This window comes from Hyla sarda, chromosome 9 (genome assembly GCF_029499605.1).
Source record: "Hyla sarda isolate aHylSar1 chromosome 9, aHylSar1.hap1, whole genome shotgun sequence".
Lineage (NCBI taxonomy): Eukaryota > Metazoa > Chordata > Amphibia > Anura > Hylidae > Hyla > Hyla sarda.
In genome coordinates, this window is record NC_079197.1 from 97623781 (window position 1) to 97642818 (window position 19038).

Here is a 19038-nt window from a genome sequence, read left to right on the forward strand (position 1 = left end):
TAGTTAGAAAGGTTACAAGTATTAACCTATACATGCATTCTTTTTTTCCCTTTCTTTCACATAGGGTTTTGCAAAGATGTTATGCATGTGTTAAACTCAGCGGCCCAGATTTATCAAAGAATGTCTACGGAAGAGCTATTTTCCCACATTTATTTGAGTGGTGGGTTTGACTAGCGTGCATATGACCTATCAAGAAGGTGCAGCAGGATGATGAATTTTGCGCAGCTCTGCTGTGGTGGGAAAAGCTCTACCACATACACTTTTTCTAGACACTTGTGAGGGAAGGAAGCAGATACTTTCCCGGGTCCTGAATTTGGCAGGTGTTTACTTTCACAGAGCTGCCGGGACATTTTTACTTGCATTTTAGATGCTACAATCAAATTTGATTGCGGTGTCTAAGGGGTTAAAGCCAGGCATCACCGTGATCGGTAGAGATGGGTCCTGGTGGCAGATAGCTCAGCTCCTGAGTGCATGTCATAGAAGGGGAGTGGGACGATGTCATCCACAAGGGGTTAAAGGTTAAATTGTGGAAGGTAGAAGTGATTCTCACGCCTACTGGTAGGTGGTGTAGCTTTGCGCCTAAAAAAAGTACCTTTGCGCACAAAATAGCGACTTTTGACAAAAGTCACAAATGATAAATATGTGACCACTGCATGGTGAAAAAGAAAAAGTTCTACAAGTAGGCAAAAAGAGTGAAACTGTCTATATCAAAAGACGCATAAAAGTCGCTAAATATGCTGCTTGCGCCTGAACTGCGCCTAAACATAGACAAAAAAAAAATGCTCTAAAAGCAATGATAAATCTCCCTTAGTATGTCTGCCTGCACAATTCAGCAATATCTGAATTTCTATAATAGCTTACTTTCCAACCACAATTCATTTAACTCCTCGCAGACTTTCAGATAATACAATATCCAGGGGATAGGATTACATTTCAGTCAATATGTACTGGTCAGACTCAGGTCTATCTAAACCACAAGGAGGTGAGAGGACCAGACACAACCCAAAAATTGTGCAACTTTTAACATGGTGTCCAGACATGTTAAAAGTTTAGATCACACCAGTTCTCACTCACGAGTCCCAATGCGCCTGTGCGCTTTAGCCTGTTGAAGCACATAGCAGAGTGCAGATCAGGCTGCTTGCTAGAAAGTGATGTTTGCTGCTGTGAGCTTCACCCAGCTATAACTTAGGAATGATACCAGGTGCAATCTAAACTTTTATAATTAGTAGTAAAGAGAAATTCAAAGTCCGGCACTGCCGATGATCCATGGATCCGGGTTGATAAAACCAATGGCAAGCCACAATGCTTATATGAAGCATATAGTGGTGCTCTTGGAACTCACGACATCGTATAGGAAGGACAAACGGGTTGTACAGCAAGCAAGGATACAGTAGCCGTTTTGCACCTGTTTAGTGCTTCATCGGGCCTCCATGGAGGCCCGATGAAGCACTAAACAGGTGCAAAACGGCTGCTGTAACCTTGCTTGCTGTACACCCCCTGTTTGTCCTCCCCATAACATGTTGTGAGTTCCAATAAAGAGGATTTTAGAAGAGGTGGTGGGTGCCGACTTGCTATTTTCTTATTGGCATTGGAATTGATCATAAGTGTTGTTTCATATGCCACTTTTTTCTGAAATTCCCCCATGTTCATTGCACTGGATTTACTCGAGAGGTGTGCAGCAGCCTCAGAAATGTACATTAGCTTTTAGCAGGCATACATTATTATTACAAATGGTAATAAAATAAGTGCATAAGGAGGCTACGCCCCTACACATGAAGTCGCACCTCCTTTTTTGTCTGTGTGGATAAGGTGTTGACTACTGGAAAGTGACCTGTATTGAGTTACAGTGACAGGTGACACTTGTAGTTCACAGCTTAGCCTCCCCCCTTACTGTGGAATGGCCTTTGTAAAGGTCACAGAGCAGCCCAGTAACCTTTTCCATATATGTCAGTGGGACAACTATCGTCTATTGTTACCTTTATCCATTAGGAAATTAGAAACAGATTAGAAAAAAGAATGTTTCATTATCTGTCTCTATTCATTACAAAATTGTAGGCGATACATTCCCTTTAAGAAACAAATTCTAAAACGGAGACCTAACAAAGACTAATAACTATTATTAGGAGATACCTTGCTGTATGACTATAGAATCCAGTCTGAGTTTTATCTCTGCTCTCTCCACAATTCTTTCTTCCACAGTATTGTCTGTAATGAGCCGAAATACTCGGACAGTCTTTGTCTGGCCTATACGATGGGCTCGATCCTATTACAAGCACAAAAATACAATCCCAGGTAATATGATGGAGAAATGTGCCGGTGCTGAACTGACACAAAGTAAAGTATAATGCAGATCACATAGCGCAGGTCATGGGAGACAATACACAATAAACACAATAAAAAGACAATTTATTCCAACAAAGTTGAAATCAATATATTTATAATAAATCCATAAGATGACAACTAGTTCAGTCTCAGAGTGTAGTTTGTTAGCAGTTTACCTTATAAATGACTTGAACAACCCTGTGATGATTGTTCTCACTGTCTAACTGTCGGAGACCATCTAATTCTGGATGGTAATATCACAATAATCACATGACAAACCAGCAAACCTGATATATTTGATTTAATGGGACATTGCCACCTTAGACTTTTACAGTTTAAACAAAGGATAGTCCATATATGTCTGATAGATAGATGGATCCCACCTATAGACCCTCCATAACTGGGGTACCTAGACCTTAAAGCTTATTCCGCTATTTCTGTAACTCTAACAGAAGTCAAAGGAGAGGTGTGTCTAGTTCTCCATTCATTCTCCACCCGGATGCAGCAGCTACCTCACCACATGAATTGGAAACATGTGCATGTCCCAGAGGTGGGACCCATATTTATCAGACATTTTTGGCATAGCCTGTGGATTTTTCATATCCTATGAATATTCTATCAATGCTTAAAGGAATACTGTAGTGGAATATAACTTATCCCCTAGCCAAAGGAAGGGGGATAAGTTATAGACCGAGGGGGCCGACCGCTGGAACCCCCGCGATCTCCTGTACAGGGCTGCAGAAGTCCGCTTCCTGCGACTGCCGTGGTCCCATTCAGGAGATCACAGGGGGATCCCAGCGGTCAGACCCCCGCGATAGGGGATAAGTTAAATTCAACTACAGTACTCCTTTAAAGTGTACCTGTCCATAGAAAACAAAATTTGCATTTGCCATAGAGACATATCAAAAGTATGATCAGCAGAATGAGCCAGGGAAAGTGCACGCTTAGCACATTCTCTCCCAGCTCTGTGCCATGTGACCAGGACGGACTCATAATGTAAGTGTATGGGACCATCCTGCTCGCTATAGTACCTTTAGTATGTTTCTCCATTGTGCCGTTTTTGACAAATAATAATTTATAGCAATATGTATATGACTATGTACACCGAACTTAGGCTTTTGCTCATTGCTATTAATATTTCCTCAAAAAATGGCACAATGGAGAAACATACGGCAGGTACATTAGTGATTAGTGTTATGTGCACTATTGCCCAATAACATAATCTTAGTATAGGCTATCCAGCAGATAGATTTCCTTTTAAAACTTCTTTAAAATCAAGGTTATAAGTATCTCACCTAACTTATGAATGTGTCCAATTTATATAATTTTTCATCATGCCAATTCTATACAATGTTGTTATCCAGGAAAAAACTTTTATATATATATATATATATATATATATATATATATAACTTCAAAAAATGGTGCGGCACTCCAAATATCCAAAAAAAAAAATAACTTATTTATTCCACATGTCAAACAGTGCGACGTTTCAGCCCCTCAATGGAGCTTTTTTCAAGCATGCTTGAAAAAAGCTCCATTGAGGGGCTGAAACGTCGCACTGTTTGACATGTGGAATAAATAAGTTATTTTTTTTTGGGATATTTGGAGTGCCGCACCATTTTTTGAAGTTATCAATTGGCTGTGATCGAGCCTGAGGAGCTGGCACCCGTCTACTGTGGTATAGTAGTGCTGCATTTTTTTGGGACATCTATATATATATATATATATATATATATATATATATATATATATATATATATATATATATATATATATATATATATATATATATATATATACTCGAGTATAAGCCGAGTTTTTCAGCACGATTTTTCGTGCTGAAAACACCCCCCTCGGCTTATACTCGAGTGAACTCCCCCACCCGCAGTGGTCTTCAACCTGCGGACCTCCAGAGGTTTCAAAACTACAACTCCCAGCAAGCCCGGGCAGCCATTGGCTGTCCGGGCTTGCTGGGAGTTGTAGTTTTGAAACCTCCGGAGGTCCGCAGGTTGAAGACCACTGCGGCCTTCAACATCATCCAGCCCCCTCTCACCCCCTTTAGTTCTGAGTACTCACCTCCGCTCGGCGCTGGTCCGGTCCTGCAGGACTGTCCGGTGAGGAGGTGGTCCGGTGGGATAGTGGTTCCGGGCTGCTATCTTCACCGGGGAGGCCTCTTCTAAGCGCTTCGGGCCCGGCCTCAGAATAGTCACGTTGCCGTGACAACGACGCAGAGGTGCATTCATTTCCAACGTACTTCTGCGTCATTGTCAAGGCAACGCCTCTATTCCGGGCCGGAAGCGCGGAGAAGAGGCGCCCCCGGTGAAGATAGCAGCCCGGAACCACTATCCCACCGGACAGTCCTGCAGCACCGGACCAGCGCCGAGCGGAGGTGAGTACTCAGAACTAAAGGGGGTGAGAGGGGGGCTGGATGATGTTGAAGGCCGCAGTGGTCTTCAACCTGCGGACCTCCGGAGGTTTCAAAACTACAACTCCCAGCAAGCCCGGACAGCCGATGGCTGCCCGGGCTTGCTGGGAGTTGTAGTTTTGAAACCTCTGGAGGTCCGCAGGTTGAAGACCACTGAGGGCGAATGATGAGAAGAGGATGATGAAGGGGGGGTGTGGGGATGATGAAGGGGGGTGGGGATGATGAAGGGGGGGGGGGTGTGGGATGATTACAAGGGGATGATGAAGGGGGGATGTGTGGGATGATAAGGGGATGATGAAGGGGGGATGTGCGGGATGATAAGGGGATGATGAAGGGGGGATGTGTGGGATGATAAGGGGATGATGAAGGGGGGATGTGCGGGATGATAAGGGGATGATGAAGGGGGGATGTGTGGGATGATGACAAGGGGATGATGAAGGGGGATGTGTGGGATGATAAGGGGATGATGAAGGGGGGATGTGTGGGATGATGACAAGGGGATGATGATGAGGATGTTAATGACGGGTCTGGATGATGACAGGGGGGGATGAGGTATTTCCCACCCTAGGCTTATACTCGAGTCAATAACTTTTCCTGGGATTTTGGGTTGAAATTAGGGGTCTCGGCTTATACTCGGGTCGGCTTATACTCGAGTATATACGATATATATATATATATATATATATATATATATATATATATATATATATATATATATATATCAACTGGCTCCAGAAAGTTAAACATATTTGTAAATTACTTCTATTAAAAAATCTTAATCCTTTCAGTACTTTTTAGCTGCTGAAGTTGGGTTGTTCTTTTCTGTTTAAGTGCTCTCAGATGACACGTGTCTCGGGAACTGTCCAAACTAGAAGCAAATCCCCATAGTAAACCTATTCTACTATGTGCAGTTCCAGAGACAAGCAGAGATGTCAGCAGAGAGCACTGTTGCCAGACAGAAAAGAACAACTCAACTTCAGCAGCTGATAATTATTGGAATGATTAAGATTTTTTAATAGAAGTAATTTACAAATATGTTTAACTTTCTCTAGCCAGTTGATATATATATATATATATATATATATATATATATATATATATAAAAGATTTTTCCTGGAATACCCCCTTAAGGCCCAGATTTATCAAACTATATGTGAGAAAAAAAGAGTGATTTTCCCACAGCAACCAATCACAGCTCAGCTTTTACTTTACCAGAGCTGTTTAGCTGAGTAGCGATTGGTTGCTGTGGGAAAATTACTCTATTTTGTGCCTAAAAGTTAATCTTCTTTCATTATGGGAGCCTATGGGTGATGAATGGACAAAGAATTGCATACTCTATAGGTATTCATTACAGCCACTCAGTAAAAACATACACTAAATCTGTGTTTGTTAAACAGTGTGTCTCCAGCTGTTGCAAAACTACAACTGCCAGCATGGTGGAGAAACACTGTTTGGGAAACACTGCATTAATTGTATACGTATTTTTAACATGAGAGCCTACAGGTGAAGGATGTCTGGCAGATAGCATCTATTCCAGCCATCAATGAAAAAACCTATACAGTAAAGCTTCTGTCTTATAAAATCCACAGCGTAAGAAAAAGTAGATGTCACTCATTCGCCAACATGTGCAAAATCTTCCTTTATTAAAATGTGCATAAAAACCTTTTAGCGGACTCACAGGTTCATTCAACCGGTATGTTACAACAGTATAATCAGAGACAGCTGTTTCACGCACCTATGCATGATTGAAAAAGCACATAGGTGCGTGAAACAGCTGTCACTGATTATGCTGTTGTAACATGCCGGTGGAGTGAACCTGTGTACCCGCTAAAATGTATCATTTAATTAACAAAGCTTTTGCACATGAAAGGTGACGGGTAAGTGACATAAACTTTTTCTTATGCTGCAGACTGTACCTGCACTTACGTTTGGAAGATAGTGTACCCTGTATCGGTGTAATCCTAAAACATTGAATCCACGTCTGATTATATGCGCATATGGAGTATAGCCCCTAAGATGTCCTGATCAGTTAGCTGGGCCAACATTCTGCTTGTTTTTGTCTTATAAGAATGGGAGCCTGTGGGTATTCGTATATGTTTGTTTAAGATCTGGGGTCATAGATCTTGGCATATGTTGGGTTAAAGGAAAGTCACACCTGTATTCTATGAAACATTTTCGCTAACTCTAAAACAATGGAAGAATTACTAGGAAACATGTACAATAACTACTACAGAAGTTTATATTTCTAACCATTGCTTGTAAATCCACTTGAGGGTTCCAGTCTGAGTCATATAAAATCACCACATCAGCAGTTGCCAAATTTATTCCAAGGCCTCCGGCGCGGGTACTCAGCATGAAGATGAATTTGCTACTGTTAGGTGCATTAAATCTTTCAATGGCTTCCTGGAAATTGAAGAAGTTATTACCGACAGGTTAGTTTTCATAGTTGGAACAAATTATCATCTACTTTTACAAGGGAGCATAGACATCATGCAAATTGTTACGCGTAGAAACATACATAATCTCATCACGCATACATTATCCTATGGAGAGTGTCACCTATTTATAACTAGAGAGTGTATTAATGTTTACAGCAATGAATGCCGCCGATGATGAACATTCCCTCCATGGAGATTGTTCTGTGCTGCCGTAGACAGTAAGCGCTGACCATTCACACACTTCATCTCTAATGTCACCTAGCAATATTAATAACAGGATGGGCCCGGTTAACCTCTACTTGAAGTCATTACGTCTTTTACCGTAGGAATTACGTGACCTTTATCGTTCTCGGTATCCCTTAGTCTTAAATAGAAGGCATATATGACATACAAATCCTGACATTAATTGTAATGAAGATTGGGATTAAGACATTTCAGCCTCTTAAAAACAATAGGAAAAGAAAAAGGCGATTAGACAAATTGAAAATGTCACATGTATGGGAAAAAGCAGAGAAAGGTGAGAGGTTGCAGTCAGAGTGGCGCTTATCTTGTGTGGTTGTTAATGCAAACAGAGTACCGTCACCAAATGGATCAAAAACATTTGACTGACAAAGCATTTTGTTGTGATTTTTAAGTATGTTCTGTCATTGGTCTTTTATTATGAGACACGGAAAGCAAAAAAAAAAAAAAAAAACACCCCACACAAATTCTTGTCATAGTGACTTCATGGTGTCTATTTAGATCACATCCAAAAGTAAGAGAGAACTCCCTATAGAATATTTACACAAAAGAAAAAGCGTTCCAAAAATACTTTATTGAAAAATTACATCACATTAAAACAGCACTTAAAGTGGTACTCTGGTGGAAAACAATTTTTTCAACTCAACAAGTGCCAAAAAGTTTTGGAAATTACTTCTATTTTAAAAATCTTAATCACTCCAGTACTTATCAGCTGTATGCTACAAAGGAAGTTGTATAGTTATTTTCTGTCTGACCACAGTGCTCTCTGCTAAGATCTCTGGCATGTCAGGAACTGTCCAGAGTAGCAACAAATCCCCATAGCACAACCTATCCTGCTCTGGACAGTTCCTGACACAGACAGAGGTGTCAGCAGAGAGCACTGTGGTCAGACAGAAAAGAACTATACAACTTCCTGTGGAACATACAGCAGCTGATAAGTACTGGAATGATTAAGATGTTTAAATAGAAGTAATTTACAAATCTGTTTTTGGCACCAGTTGATTTGAAAAAACAAATAAATAATGTTTTCCACTGGAGTACCTTGGAGGACTTTAATACCTAGAATCTCAGGGAGAGTCCGAGTGCAGTGGAGGAACTATAAAAGTATACAATGTAGTTCTATGTGGTAATAATATACAATATAGTGAATGTATCTTTACATAGAGATCATAAGGTATGCAGTCTGATAATACCAATATTGGGTTGGAATTGTGCTATTCTAATATTTACCTACAATAGGTTTACCAATCCCCTTCCAGTCTGCTACCAATAGCAGCCAAAGGCTGGGTTCACACCACGTTTTTAGGTTACGGGAACTAAAACTGGGCTCTCCCGTATCCCAATTGGACTCGGCCCGTACCTCATTCATTTCAATGAGCCAACCGGGGTCAAACACTGACAAGAAATTGTGCAGGAGTGAAATGCTTCCCCAACCTACCCCCCCCCCCCCCCCAAAAAAAAAAAAAGTACTAGAAACATAGACTGTGTCGGCAGATAAGAACCATTTGGCCCATCTAGTCTCCCAATAATCTGAATCCTATCAATAGTCCCTGGCCCTATCTTATATGAGGAATAGCCTTATGCCTATCTCTATCGTATATAAAGGATAGCCTTATGCCTATCTTATTTTATATGAAGGATAGCCTTATGCCTATCTTATTTTATATGAAGGATAGCCTTATGCCTATCCCATGCATGCTTAAACTCATTCACTGTATTTGCAGCTATAAGTTCTGCAGGAAGGCTATTCCATGCATTCACTACTCTCTCAGTAAAATAATACTTCCTGATATTACTGCAGAAACCTTTGCCCCTCTAATTTAAAACAATGTCCTCTTCTTTTTCTTCTTTTAAATACTCTCCTCCTTTACCGTGTTGATTCCCTTTATGTATTTAAAAGTCTCTATCATATCCATGTTTTATCATGCAATCCATGTACTAGTTTAGTAGCTCTTCTCTAAACTCTCTCTAGAGTATCTATATCCTTTTGGAGATATGGCCTCCAGTACTGCGCACAATACTCCAAGTGAGGTCTCACCAGTGTTCTGTACAGCGACATGAGCACTTCTCTCTTTCTACTACTTATACCTCTCCCTATACATCCAAGCATTCTGCTAGCATGTCCTGCTGCTCTATTACATTGTTTGCCTACCTTTAAGTTTTCTGAAATTCGGAGGTCAGGACTGTGTCAAATATTCTATATTCTGCCCAAGGGTTTTACGCCCCAGGTGCATTATCTTGGACTTATCCACATTAAATTTCAGTTGCCAGAGTTCTGACCATTCTTCTAGTTTGCCTAAATTCTTTTTCCATTTGGCATATCCCTCCAGGAACATCAGCCCTGTTACACATCTTTGTATCATCAGCAAAAAGACACACCTTACCATCGAAACCTTTTGCGATATTACTAATTAAGATATTAAATAAAATTGGTCCCAGTACAGATCCCTGAGGTACCCCACTGGTAACAAGACCTTGCTCTGAATATAATTCATTGACTACAACCCTCAGCCACTGTCTAATCCACTCAACAATATGGGAGTTCAAGCTCAATGACTGTAGTTTATTGATAAGTCTTCTATGTCGGACAGTGTCAAAAGGCTTACTAAAATCTAGACATGAGATGTCTACCGCCCCTCCGCCATCTATAATTTTAGTCACCCAATCAAAAAAATCAATAAGATTTGTTTGACATGATCTCCCTGAAGTAAACCCATGTTGTTTTTCATCTTGCAAACCATGGGATTTTAGATGTTCCACAATCTTAAACTTAAGTAGGGTGTCCGTTAATTTCCCCACTATTGATGTCAGACTAACTGGCCAATAGTTATTTGATCCCTCCCTACTACCTTTCTTGTGAATGGGCACGTCATTTGCTAATTTTCAATCTTCTGGGCCAACTTCTGTTACCAGTGGTTAAATAAATCTGTTAATTTTTGCTAGCTCACCACTAAGCTCTTTTAATACTTTTGGGTGTAGCCTATCAGGCTTATTTGTTTTCACTTTAGACAGCAAACGTAGAACCTCTACCTCTGTAAAGACCCATGCATCAAACGAATCATTAGTCTTCCTCCCTAATGGAGGTCCTTTTGCTTTTTTTTCATCTGCAAAAACTGAACAGAAGTATTCATTAAGGCAGTCGGTTAGCCCTTTATTCTCTTCTAAATACCTTCCTTCCTTTGTTTTTAATTTAGTTATTACTTGTTTTAATTTCCTTTTTTCATTTATATATCTGAAGAATGTCTTAAACCCTTTTTTCCCAGACTGATTTAGTTTTTCTTCTGCCTGTGCTTTAGAAGTTCTTTTAACTTGCTTGGCCTCTTCCTGCCTAATCTTGTAAATTTCCCTATCTTAATTGCTCTGTTTTTTTTATAATTACTAAATACTAGCTTTTTGATTTTTATGATTTTGGCCACTTCTGCAGAGCACCATAGTGGTCTTTTTCTTCTTTTACTGACAAGTCTAATGCAATTTTCTGTTGACTTCAATAATGCGTCTTTTAATTAGTCCCATTTCTCCTGGACTCCATGTAATCCGTTACAGTCTGATAGGGACTCAATTATGACTAATGTCATTTTTGAAAAGTCTGTTTTTCTAATATCTAAAACTTTTGTTTTTGTGTGGTGTGACTTCTTCACTGTTCTTATATCAAACAGTCAAGGTTGGCTACTGGTTAGGCCTTAAAATGTGTGTGACTGCCGCTGTATACTTCTGAGTGTCGACACAAGAAATAAACAACAGACAAAATGTTGGTATATATCTCCTTCTCAGCATACTGGCTAAGGAGCTGTCCCAGGAAGTTCTGTTTATTTTATGGAAGTACATTGTTTTTTTACAATTGACAAGAAGGGGAGGTTCATTATCACATCAAAATCATCATGTTATATTTTGATTGGTTATTTGAGTATTGCATCTGTATATATTAGCATTTTAAGCATTCATTTGTTTCTTAACCATAGGTGACCCGGAATATAAGGGGATCGGGGGTGTCCAGGACACCCACAATCCCCCTGAAGGGATAGGAGTGAGGTGGCAGGGGTGCCACCCCTCCTATTCCTGCTATCGGTTGGTCAGAAGCGACCGACCAAGAGCAGTTCTGGGGCGGTGGGTTAAAGTTCGGTTCTGGACTGCTGGACTACTGTGGGTGGGCAGAATGGGGGGGGACAAAAGGTTGACCGGCGCCGGAGGTCACTTACCATCGGCAATGGGCGGCAATCAGCGGGCAGCGATGACATGCGGCTGGCTCCCTGGTGCAGACTACGGAAGCCGGTAAGTTGCCTAGCAACATCTGGAGGGCTACAGTTTGCAGACCACTATACAGTGGTCTCTAAACTGTAGCCCTTCAGATGTTGAAAAACTACAACTTCCAGCATATCCAGACAGCTGTTTGGGCATCCTGGGATTTGTAGTTTTGCAACAGCTGGAGGGCTACAGTTTGGAGATCACTGTGCAGTGGTCTCTAAACTGTGGCCCTCTAGATCTTGCAAAACTACAACTCCCAGCATGCCAAACAGCAAAATGCTGTCTCACCATGTTACGAGTTGTAGTTGCCTACCTCCAGCTGTTGTATAACTACATCTCCCAACATGCCCTTCGGCGATCAGTACATCCTGGGAGTTGTAGTTTTTCAACAGCTGGAGGCACATTGGTTGGAAAATACTGAGTTAGGTAAAAGAACCTAACTGAAGGTTTTCCAACGATTGTGCCTCCAGCTGTTGCAAAAGTACAACTCCCAGCATGCACAGTCTGTCAGTGCATGCTGGGAGTTCTAGTTTTGCAACAGCTGGAGGTATGCCCCCCCCCCCCTTGTGAATGTACAGGGTACATTCACACAGGCGGGTTTACAGTGAGTTTTCTGCTTCAAGTTTGAGCTGTGCCAAATTTTCCGCCGCAGCTCAAACTCCTAGCAGGAAACTCACCGTAAACCACCGCAAGTGCGAATGTACCCTAAAGACACTACACTACACTAACACATAATAAAGGGTAAAACACAACATACGAGTTGTAGTTGCCTACCTCCAGCTGTTGTATAACTACATCTCCCAACATGCCCTTCGGCGATCAGTACATCCTGGGAGTTGTAGTTTTTCAACAGCTGGAGGCACATTGGTTGGAAAATACTGAGTTAGGTAAAAGAACCTAACTGAAGGTTTTCCAACGATTGTGCCTCCAGCTGTTGCAAAAGTACAACTCCCAGCATGCACAGTCTGTCAGTGCATGCTGGGAGTTCTAGTTTTGCAACAGCTGGAGGTATGCCCCCCCCCCCCCCCCTTGTGAATGTACAGGGTACATTCACACAGGCGGGTTTACAGTGAGTTTTCTGCTTCAAGTTTGAGCTGTGCCAAATTTTCCGCCGCAGCTCAAACTCCTAGCAGGAAACTCACCGTAAACCACCGCAAGTGCGAATGTACCCTAAAGACACTACACTACACTAACACATAATAAAGGGTAAAACACAACATATACACCCCCTTACACTGTCCCCCCAATAAAAATGAAAAAAGTATCGTACGGCAGTGTTTCCAAAACGGAGCCTCCAGCTGTTGCAAAAAAACAATTCCCAGCATTTGAGGACAGCCACTGACTGTCCAGGTATGCTGGGAGTTTAGCAATAGCTGGAGGCACCCTGTTTGTGAATCACTGGCGTAGAATACCCCTATGTCCACCCCCGTGCAATCCCTAATATAGTCCTCAAATGTGCATGGCGCTCTCTCATTTTGAAGCCCTGTCGTATTTCAAGGAGACATTTTAGGGACACATATGGGGTGTACACATACTTGGGAGCAATTGTGTTACACATTTTGGGGGCTTTTTCTCCTTTTACCCCTTTTTACACTAACATGCTGGTGTTGCCCCATACTTTTTATTTTCACAAGAGGTAAAAGGAAAAAAGGCCTCAAAATTTGTAACGCAATTTCTCCTCATTACGGAAATACCCCATAGGTGGGCGTAAAATGCCCTACGGACGCACTACAAGGCTCAGGAGTGAGAGCGCACTATATACATTTGAGGCCTAAATTGGTGATTTTCACACGGTTAGCTGATTTTACAGCAGTTCTGACGTAAACGCAAAAAAATAAATGCCCACTTGTGACCGCATTTTGGAATCTACACCCATCACGGAACATAAAAAGGTGTATAGTGAGCCTTAACACCCCACAGCTGTTTGACAAATTTTCATTAAGTTGGATGGGAAAATAAAAAAGAAAATGTTTTTTTTAACTAAAATGCTGGTGTTACACAAAATTTTTCATTTTCACAACGGAAAATAGGAAAAAAAGCCCCCCCCCCCCAAATTGTAACCCCACTTCTTAGTAAGAACATACCCCATATGTGGATGTAAAGTTTGGAGAGAAAATGTGTCCAGAATTGAAGGCCATGTGAGTTTACAAAGCCCCCATAGTGCAAGAACAATAGACCCCCCCCCACATGTGACCCCATTTTGGAAACTACACCCCTCACGGAATGTAATAAAGGGATACATTGAGCATTTACGCCCCACAGGTGTCTGACAGATTTTTGGAACAGTGGTCCGTGAAAATGAAAAATGTAATTTTTCATTTGCACAGCCTATTGTTCCAACAGATCCACTGTTCTGGCACCATAGGGGGTTCCTAAAGGCGACATGCCCCCCAAAAACCATTTCAGTAAAATTTGCTTTCCAAAAGCCAAATGTGACTCCTTCTCTTCTGAGCATTGTAATGCACCAGCAGAGCACTTGACGTCTACACATGGGGTATTTCCATAATCAGAAGAAATGGGGTTACAAATCATGGGGGGCATTTTCTCCTATTACCCCTTGTAAAAATTTGAAATTTACGGGAAAAAATTCTTTATGGTGAAAAAAAATTATTTTCATTTACATGTCCGAATTTTACGAAAAGTCATCAAACCCCTGTTAAGGCTCACTGTACCCCTTTATACGTTCCTTGAGGGGTGTAGTTTCCAAAATAGTATGCCATGTGCGATTTTGTTTGTTGCTGTTCTGGCACCATGGGGCTTCGTAAATGCAACATGCCCCCCAAAAACCCATTGTCGCTCCTTCCCTTCTGAGCCCTCTAGTGCACCCACGGAACACTTTACATCCACATATGAGGTGTTTCCTTACTCGAGAGAAATGGGGATACAAATTTTGGGGGGATTTCTCTCCTTTTACCCCTTGTAAAAATTCAAAAAGTTGCTCTGCAAGAACAAGTGAGTGTAAAAAATGAAGATTTTGAATTTTCTCCTTCACGTTTCTGCTATTCCTAAAGGGTGAACAAACTTTCTGAATGTCATTTTGAATACTTTGAGGGGTGCAGTTTTTATAATGGGGTAATTTATGGGGTATTTCTAACATGAAAGCCCCTCAAATCCACTTCAAAACTGAACTGGTCCCTGAAAAATTTTGATTTTGAAATTTACATGAAAAATTGGAAAATTGCTGCTGAACTTTGAAGCTCTCTTATGTCTTCCAAAAGTAAAAACATGTCAACTTTATGATGCCAACATAAAATAGACATATTGTATTTGTGAATCAATATATAATTTATTTGGAATATACATTTTCCTTACAAGCAGAGAGCTTCAAAGTTAGAAAAATGCAACATTTTAAAAATTTTCATGAAATTTGGGGATTTTTCACCAAGAAAGGATGCAAGTAACGACGAAAATTTACCACTATGTTAAAGTAGAATACGTCACGAAAAAACTATCTCTGAACCAGAATAAACGGTAAAAGCATCCCAGAGTTATTAATGCATAAAGTGACAGTGGTCAGAATTGCAAAAAAGGGCTCAGTCCTTAAGGTGAAAAAGGGCTCAGTCCTTAAGGGGTTAATGCGCCTCTGCCTATCATTCTGAACATTATGCATAGGCAGAACTTCAGAAAATGAAACAGTGGATGCAAAATCCTGTACATCATTACCAAGTGTGATAAAAGATTCCTTCACCTCTGAAACTTAATTGCAAGCCAGGTCATTTGCCCCTAGATGGACAAGAGCATCCACGTCCCCTTCCTGCTTTGTTTGCTCAACAAAATTAAGAATACGTCTTCTATTTCTTCAAGCAGTAACACCAGGGAGACATCTCACAAAACCATTTTCCTTAAGCTCCACACTTCTTATGATAGAATCACACAGCAACAGCGGCTTCCTTTCAGACTTCACTTTATCTTTTTTGTCCTTGGATGTAGTCTTGCATACATTAGACATAGGAGTCGATGGTTCCTCACCCTCTGTGCATGAGCCAATATCCATGTTGCCCTTACAATCTGAGAGTGCTGCAAATTAATTATGGAGAACCACAGACTGTGGAATATGTCTTCTATCCACAACTCTAAGTCTTCCAGAACCTATAGTAACCCATCTGCAATTTCTAGGGGTCCTCTGTGGCATCGGCATTGCAGCAGTCCCAGCCTGAGTTTGTTAAACAGATAATTTAAACATCTGAGATTTCAATTTCCTGCTGCAGTAAGAACTGTCTACAGATCTGACAGCATCCAAACCTCTAAAGAGTGGAACATGAAATAAATGCACAATTCATGCATTGAACCAAGTCTGCCATTTTAAAGAGGGGAACATTTTAAACAAACAAATCCTTACTAGCTCCTGCAATATCTCTCCAATGCACTTAGAAATAGCAGCACTTTGAATATGCAGCTAATGAATTAGACCAGTGTCAGGATCCGGACTGGTATACGGAGATGACACAGGTGGTGGATCCTTTGTTTCAGTGAGGTGATGGCATGGGCCGTAACCAGGGGAACGGAATCTAAGGGGTTACTGGTTTTCACCAGAGCCCGCCGCAAAGCGGGATGGACTTGCAGCGGCAGGTAACCCCCAGGTCGTTCCACCAGATAGCGACTCAACCTCACTGACAGCTGAGACAGGCACGGTACACTGGGACAAGGCAAGAGCAAGGTCGGACGTAGCAGAAGGTCTGGGCAGGCAGCAATGGTTCGTAGTCAGGGGCAAGGGTCTGGAAACACAGGCAATTGGACACACAGAAACGCTTTCTCAGGGCAACAAGATCCGGCAAGGACAGGAAGGGGAAGTGGGTTTTTATAGTGGAGGGAGTGTAAGGAACTAATTGGGCCAGGCACCAATTAATGGTGCACTGGTCCTTTAAATCTAAGAGACCCGGCGCGTGCGCGCCCTAGAGAGCGGGGCTGCGCATGCCGGGACTGAGCAGGAGGACGGGGCAGGTGAGAGATACGGGACGCGATCCGAGAGCGGGCACGTCCCGTGCCTCGGATCGCGTCCCCGCCGGTAACATTGAAGCAGCGCAGGGGAACGCCGCGAGCGCTCCGGGGAAGCAGCGGGGCCCGGAGCGCTCGGCGTGACAACCAGCTAATGAGTCTGTGCCTATATACACACAATCCCTAACAAGCTCCTCCCAGCGCCGGCTCTAAGCGTTCAGAACATTTTGTTCCAAACGCTGAGCAGCAGAGTACCCCTTTAAACTTCTACTAAGGTACGTTCACACGGGCAGATTTAGAAGCCAGTTTGCAGCAAGGGAACGTACTCTCAGAAAGATGAAACATTGAAGGGAGCTCCAGCTAAACAGGTCCAGGAAACATCCTCACAATTTCTTCTACAGAAAAGTGTTTACTACATGATTTTCTATTTTTCTATATTAAAGTCAATAAAGAAAGAAATGCCATAAACTGTGCCACCAAAAGCATGCAGCAATAAGAAAATATAGAGAAAAGAAATTGGAAAATGGAAAGTAATTATTCCCTACACATCATCCAGATGCTGTATTTTCAGGTGCCAACAAGTAATGCACATGGATGCTGGAAACAGATAAAGGGAACATAAGTGCTGCTGCTAGAAGAAAGGATTTACAACCAGCTGCAGCATGTTGATGGAATATAGTTTTCATTTGTGACCACAGTTTGCTATGTATTTTGGAGGTGGACTATCCCTCCTGACATGGCTTTGAATGGGGGATTGCTCATTCTTAGGCTGTACTGGTGTGCTACTTCTAGAAATGATGCTTGGGAAGACTTTATCTTTCATACTTTATCAGTAGTTATTTAAACAAATCCCATTTTCCCAAGCATTGCACAGTCCTTACTATAACAAAATAATAATATAACAGTTAAAAGTTTTATCAATCTACCTTAGAACTGTCTGGTTTTGACAATAGCAACCAATCACAAAACTCAGAATGTCAGACTTGCATGATTCCACTGTATTTACTATGGGGATGGCACAGGTAAGGGGAAAAAAAGGCAAAAAAAAAAAGTTATGACCATATATTTATTAATTAGAATTTCCGGGGATATATTCACAGGATTTGGGGGAATTTATTAGTAATTTGGTAGTTTTGGTGTAAAATCATGGCTCCACACCCTTTTTCAGGTTTTCCTGAGGTTTTGTAGGGGAATTAAGGGAAGGGTTTGGAGGGGAATTGGGGATAAAATGCCAGAAAAATGGAAACATCTATGGCCTGGCGAAGTGTGGAAAGCGTGACACATTCCACTGCCCACTGTTGTGTTTAAAGGGGTACTCCCCTGGAAAAAATGTTTTTTTAAATAAACTGATGCCAGAAAGTTAAACAGATTTGTAAATTACTTTTATTTAAAAAACGTTATCCTTCTAGTACTTTTCAGCTGCTGTATGAATTTCCATTATGTCTGACCACAGTGCTCTCTGCTGACACCGCTGTCCATTTTAGGAACTGTCCAGACCAGGATAGGTTTGCTATGGGATTTGCCCCTACTCTGGACAGTTCTTAAAATGGACAGAGGTGTCAGCAGAGAGCACTGTAGTCAGACAGAAAGGACATTCAAAAATAAAATAACTTCCCCTGGAACATACAGCAGCTGACAAGTCCTGGAAGGATTAAGATTTTTAAATAGAAGTGATTTACAAACTGTTTAACTTTCTGGCACCAGTTGATTTAAAAAAAATAAAAAAAAAGTACCCCTTTAAACCATCCCACCCCCACACCTGCCCCTTCTGTTCTGCCTCCAAAGAGGTTTGTACTATATTGAGAAATAAATAAGGATCTATTACCCGCTTGATCAGGCGAGTGCTCCCTCTTTCATTTTTGCTGAGCCTTACATGATTAGACGGGCAGCACTACCTAAAGCAATAGCTCTGCTATTATAGTACTACACCGCTACACTGACACTCCTCTGCCATATCCTCCACGATTGAACTGAGTGTTCTGGTTGTTATTTCTGTATATTTTTTTCCTGTATTATCTCTATGACTTTATTATACATAAAACTGAGATTTGTATTGCTTTACCTCGGCAACATTGTTCAATAAAAAATATGTTTCATGAACTGAGTATTCTATTTAAAGTGACGGTGCCAAGCATTTTTGTTTCCTTGTGTTAATTGTGTTCAAAGACCATAGAGCAGTTTCACAGGACAGGTTTCACTCTGAACAGACCTCGCCATGGTTGGCCAAAGAAGTTGAGTGCAAGTGCTCAGTGTCATATCCAGAGATTGTCTACGGGAAATAGGTGTATGAGTGCTGCCAGCATTGCTGCAAAGGTCGAAGGGGTGGGATGAGATTAAAGGGGGGGGGGGTGCTAACTGTGACATACTGAAACAGAGCATGATCCACAAGGAGCAGTATTCTAATTGGTCCACAGGGCATGAGAATTACCCCAA

The 19038-nt window shown here is 41.5% G+C and overlaps 1 protein-coding gene across 1 annotated transcript in view; it reads right to left on the reverse strand.

Moving 5' to 3' along the window:
• Positions 1-19038, reverse strand: part of SMARCA1 (SWI/SNF related, matrix associated, actin dependent regulator of chromatin, subfamily a, member 1) — a 163888-nt gene that overhangs the window by 51960 nt on the left and 92890 nt on the right. The window contains exons 13-14 of the mRNA XM_056539097.1: positions 7001-7153; positions 2131-2263 (exon numbers count right to left, since the gene is read on the reverse strand). Coding sequence (XP_056395072.1) covers positions 2131-2263; positions 7001-7153 — 286 coding nt within the window. The remainder of the gene's footprint in view (positions 1-2130; positions 2264-7000; positions 7154-19038) is intronic.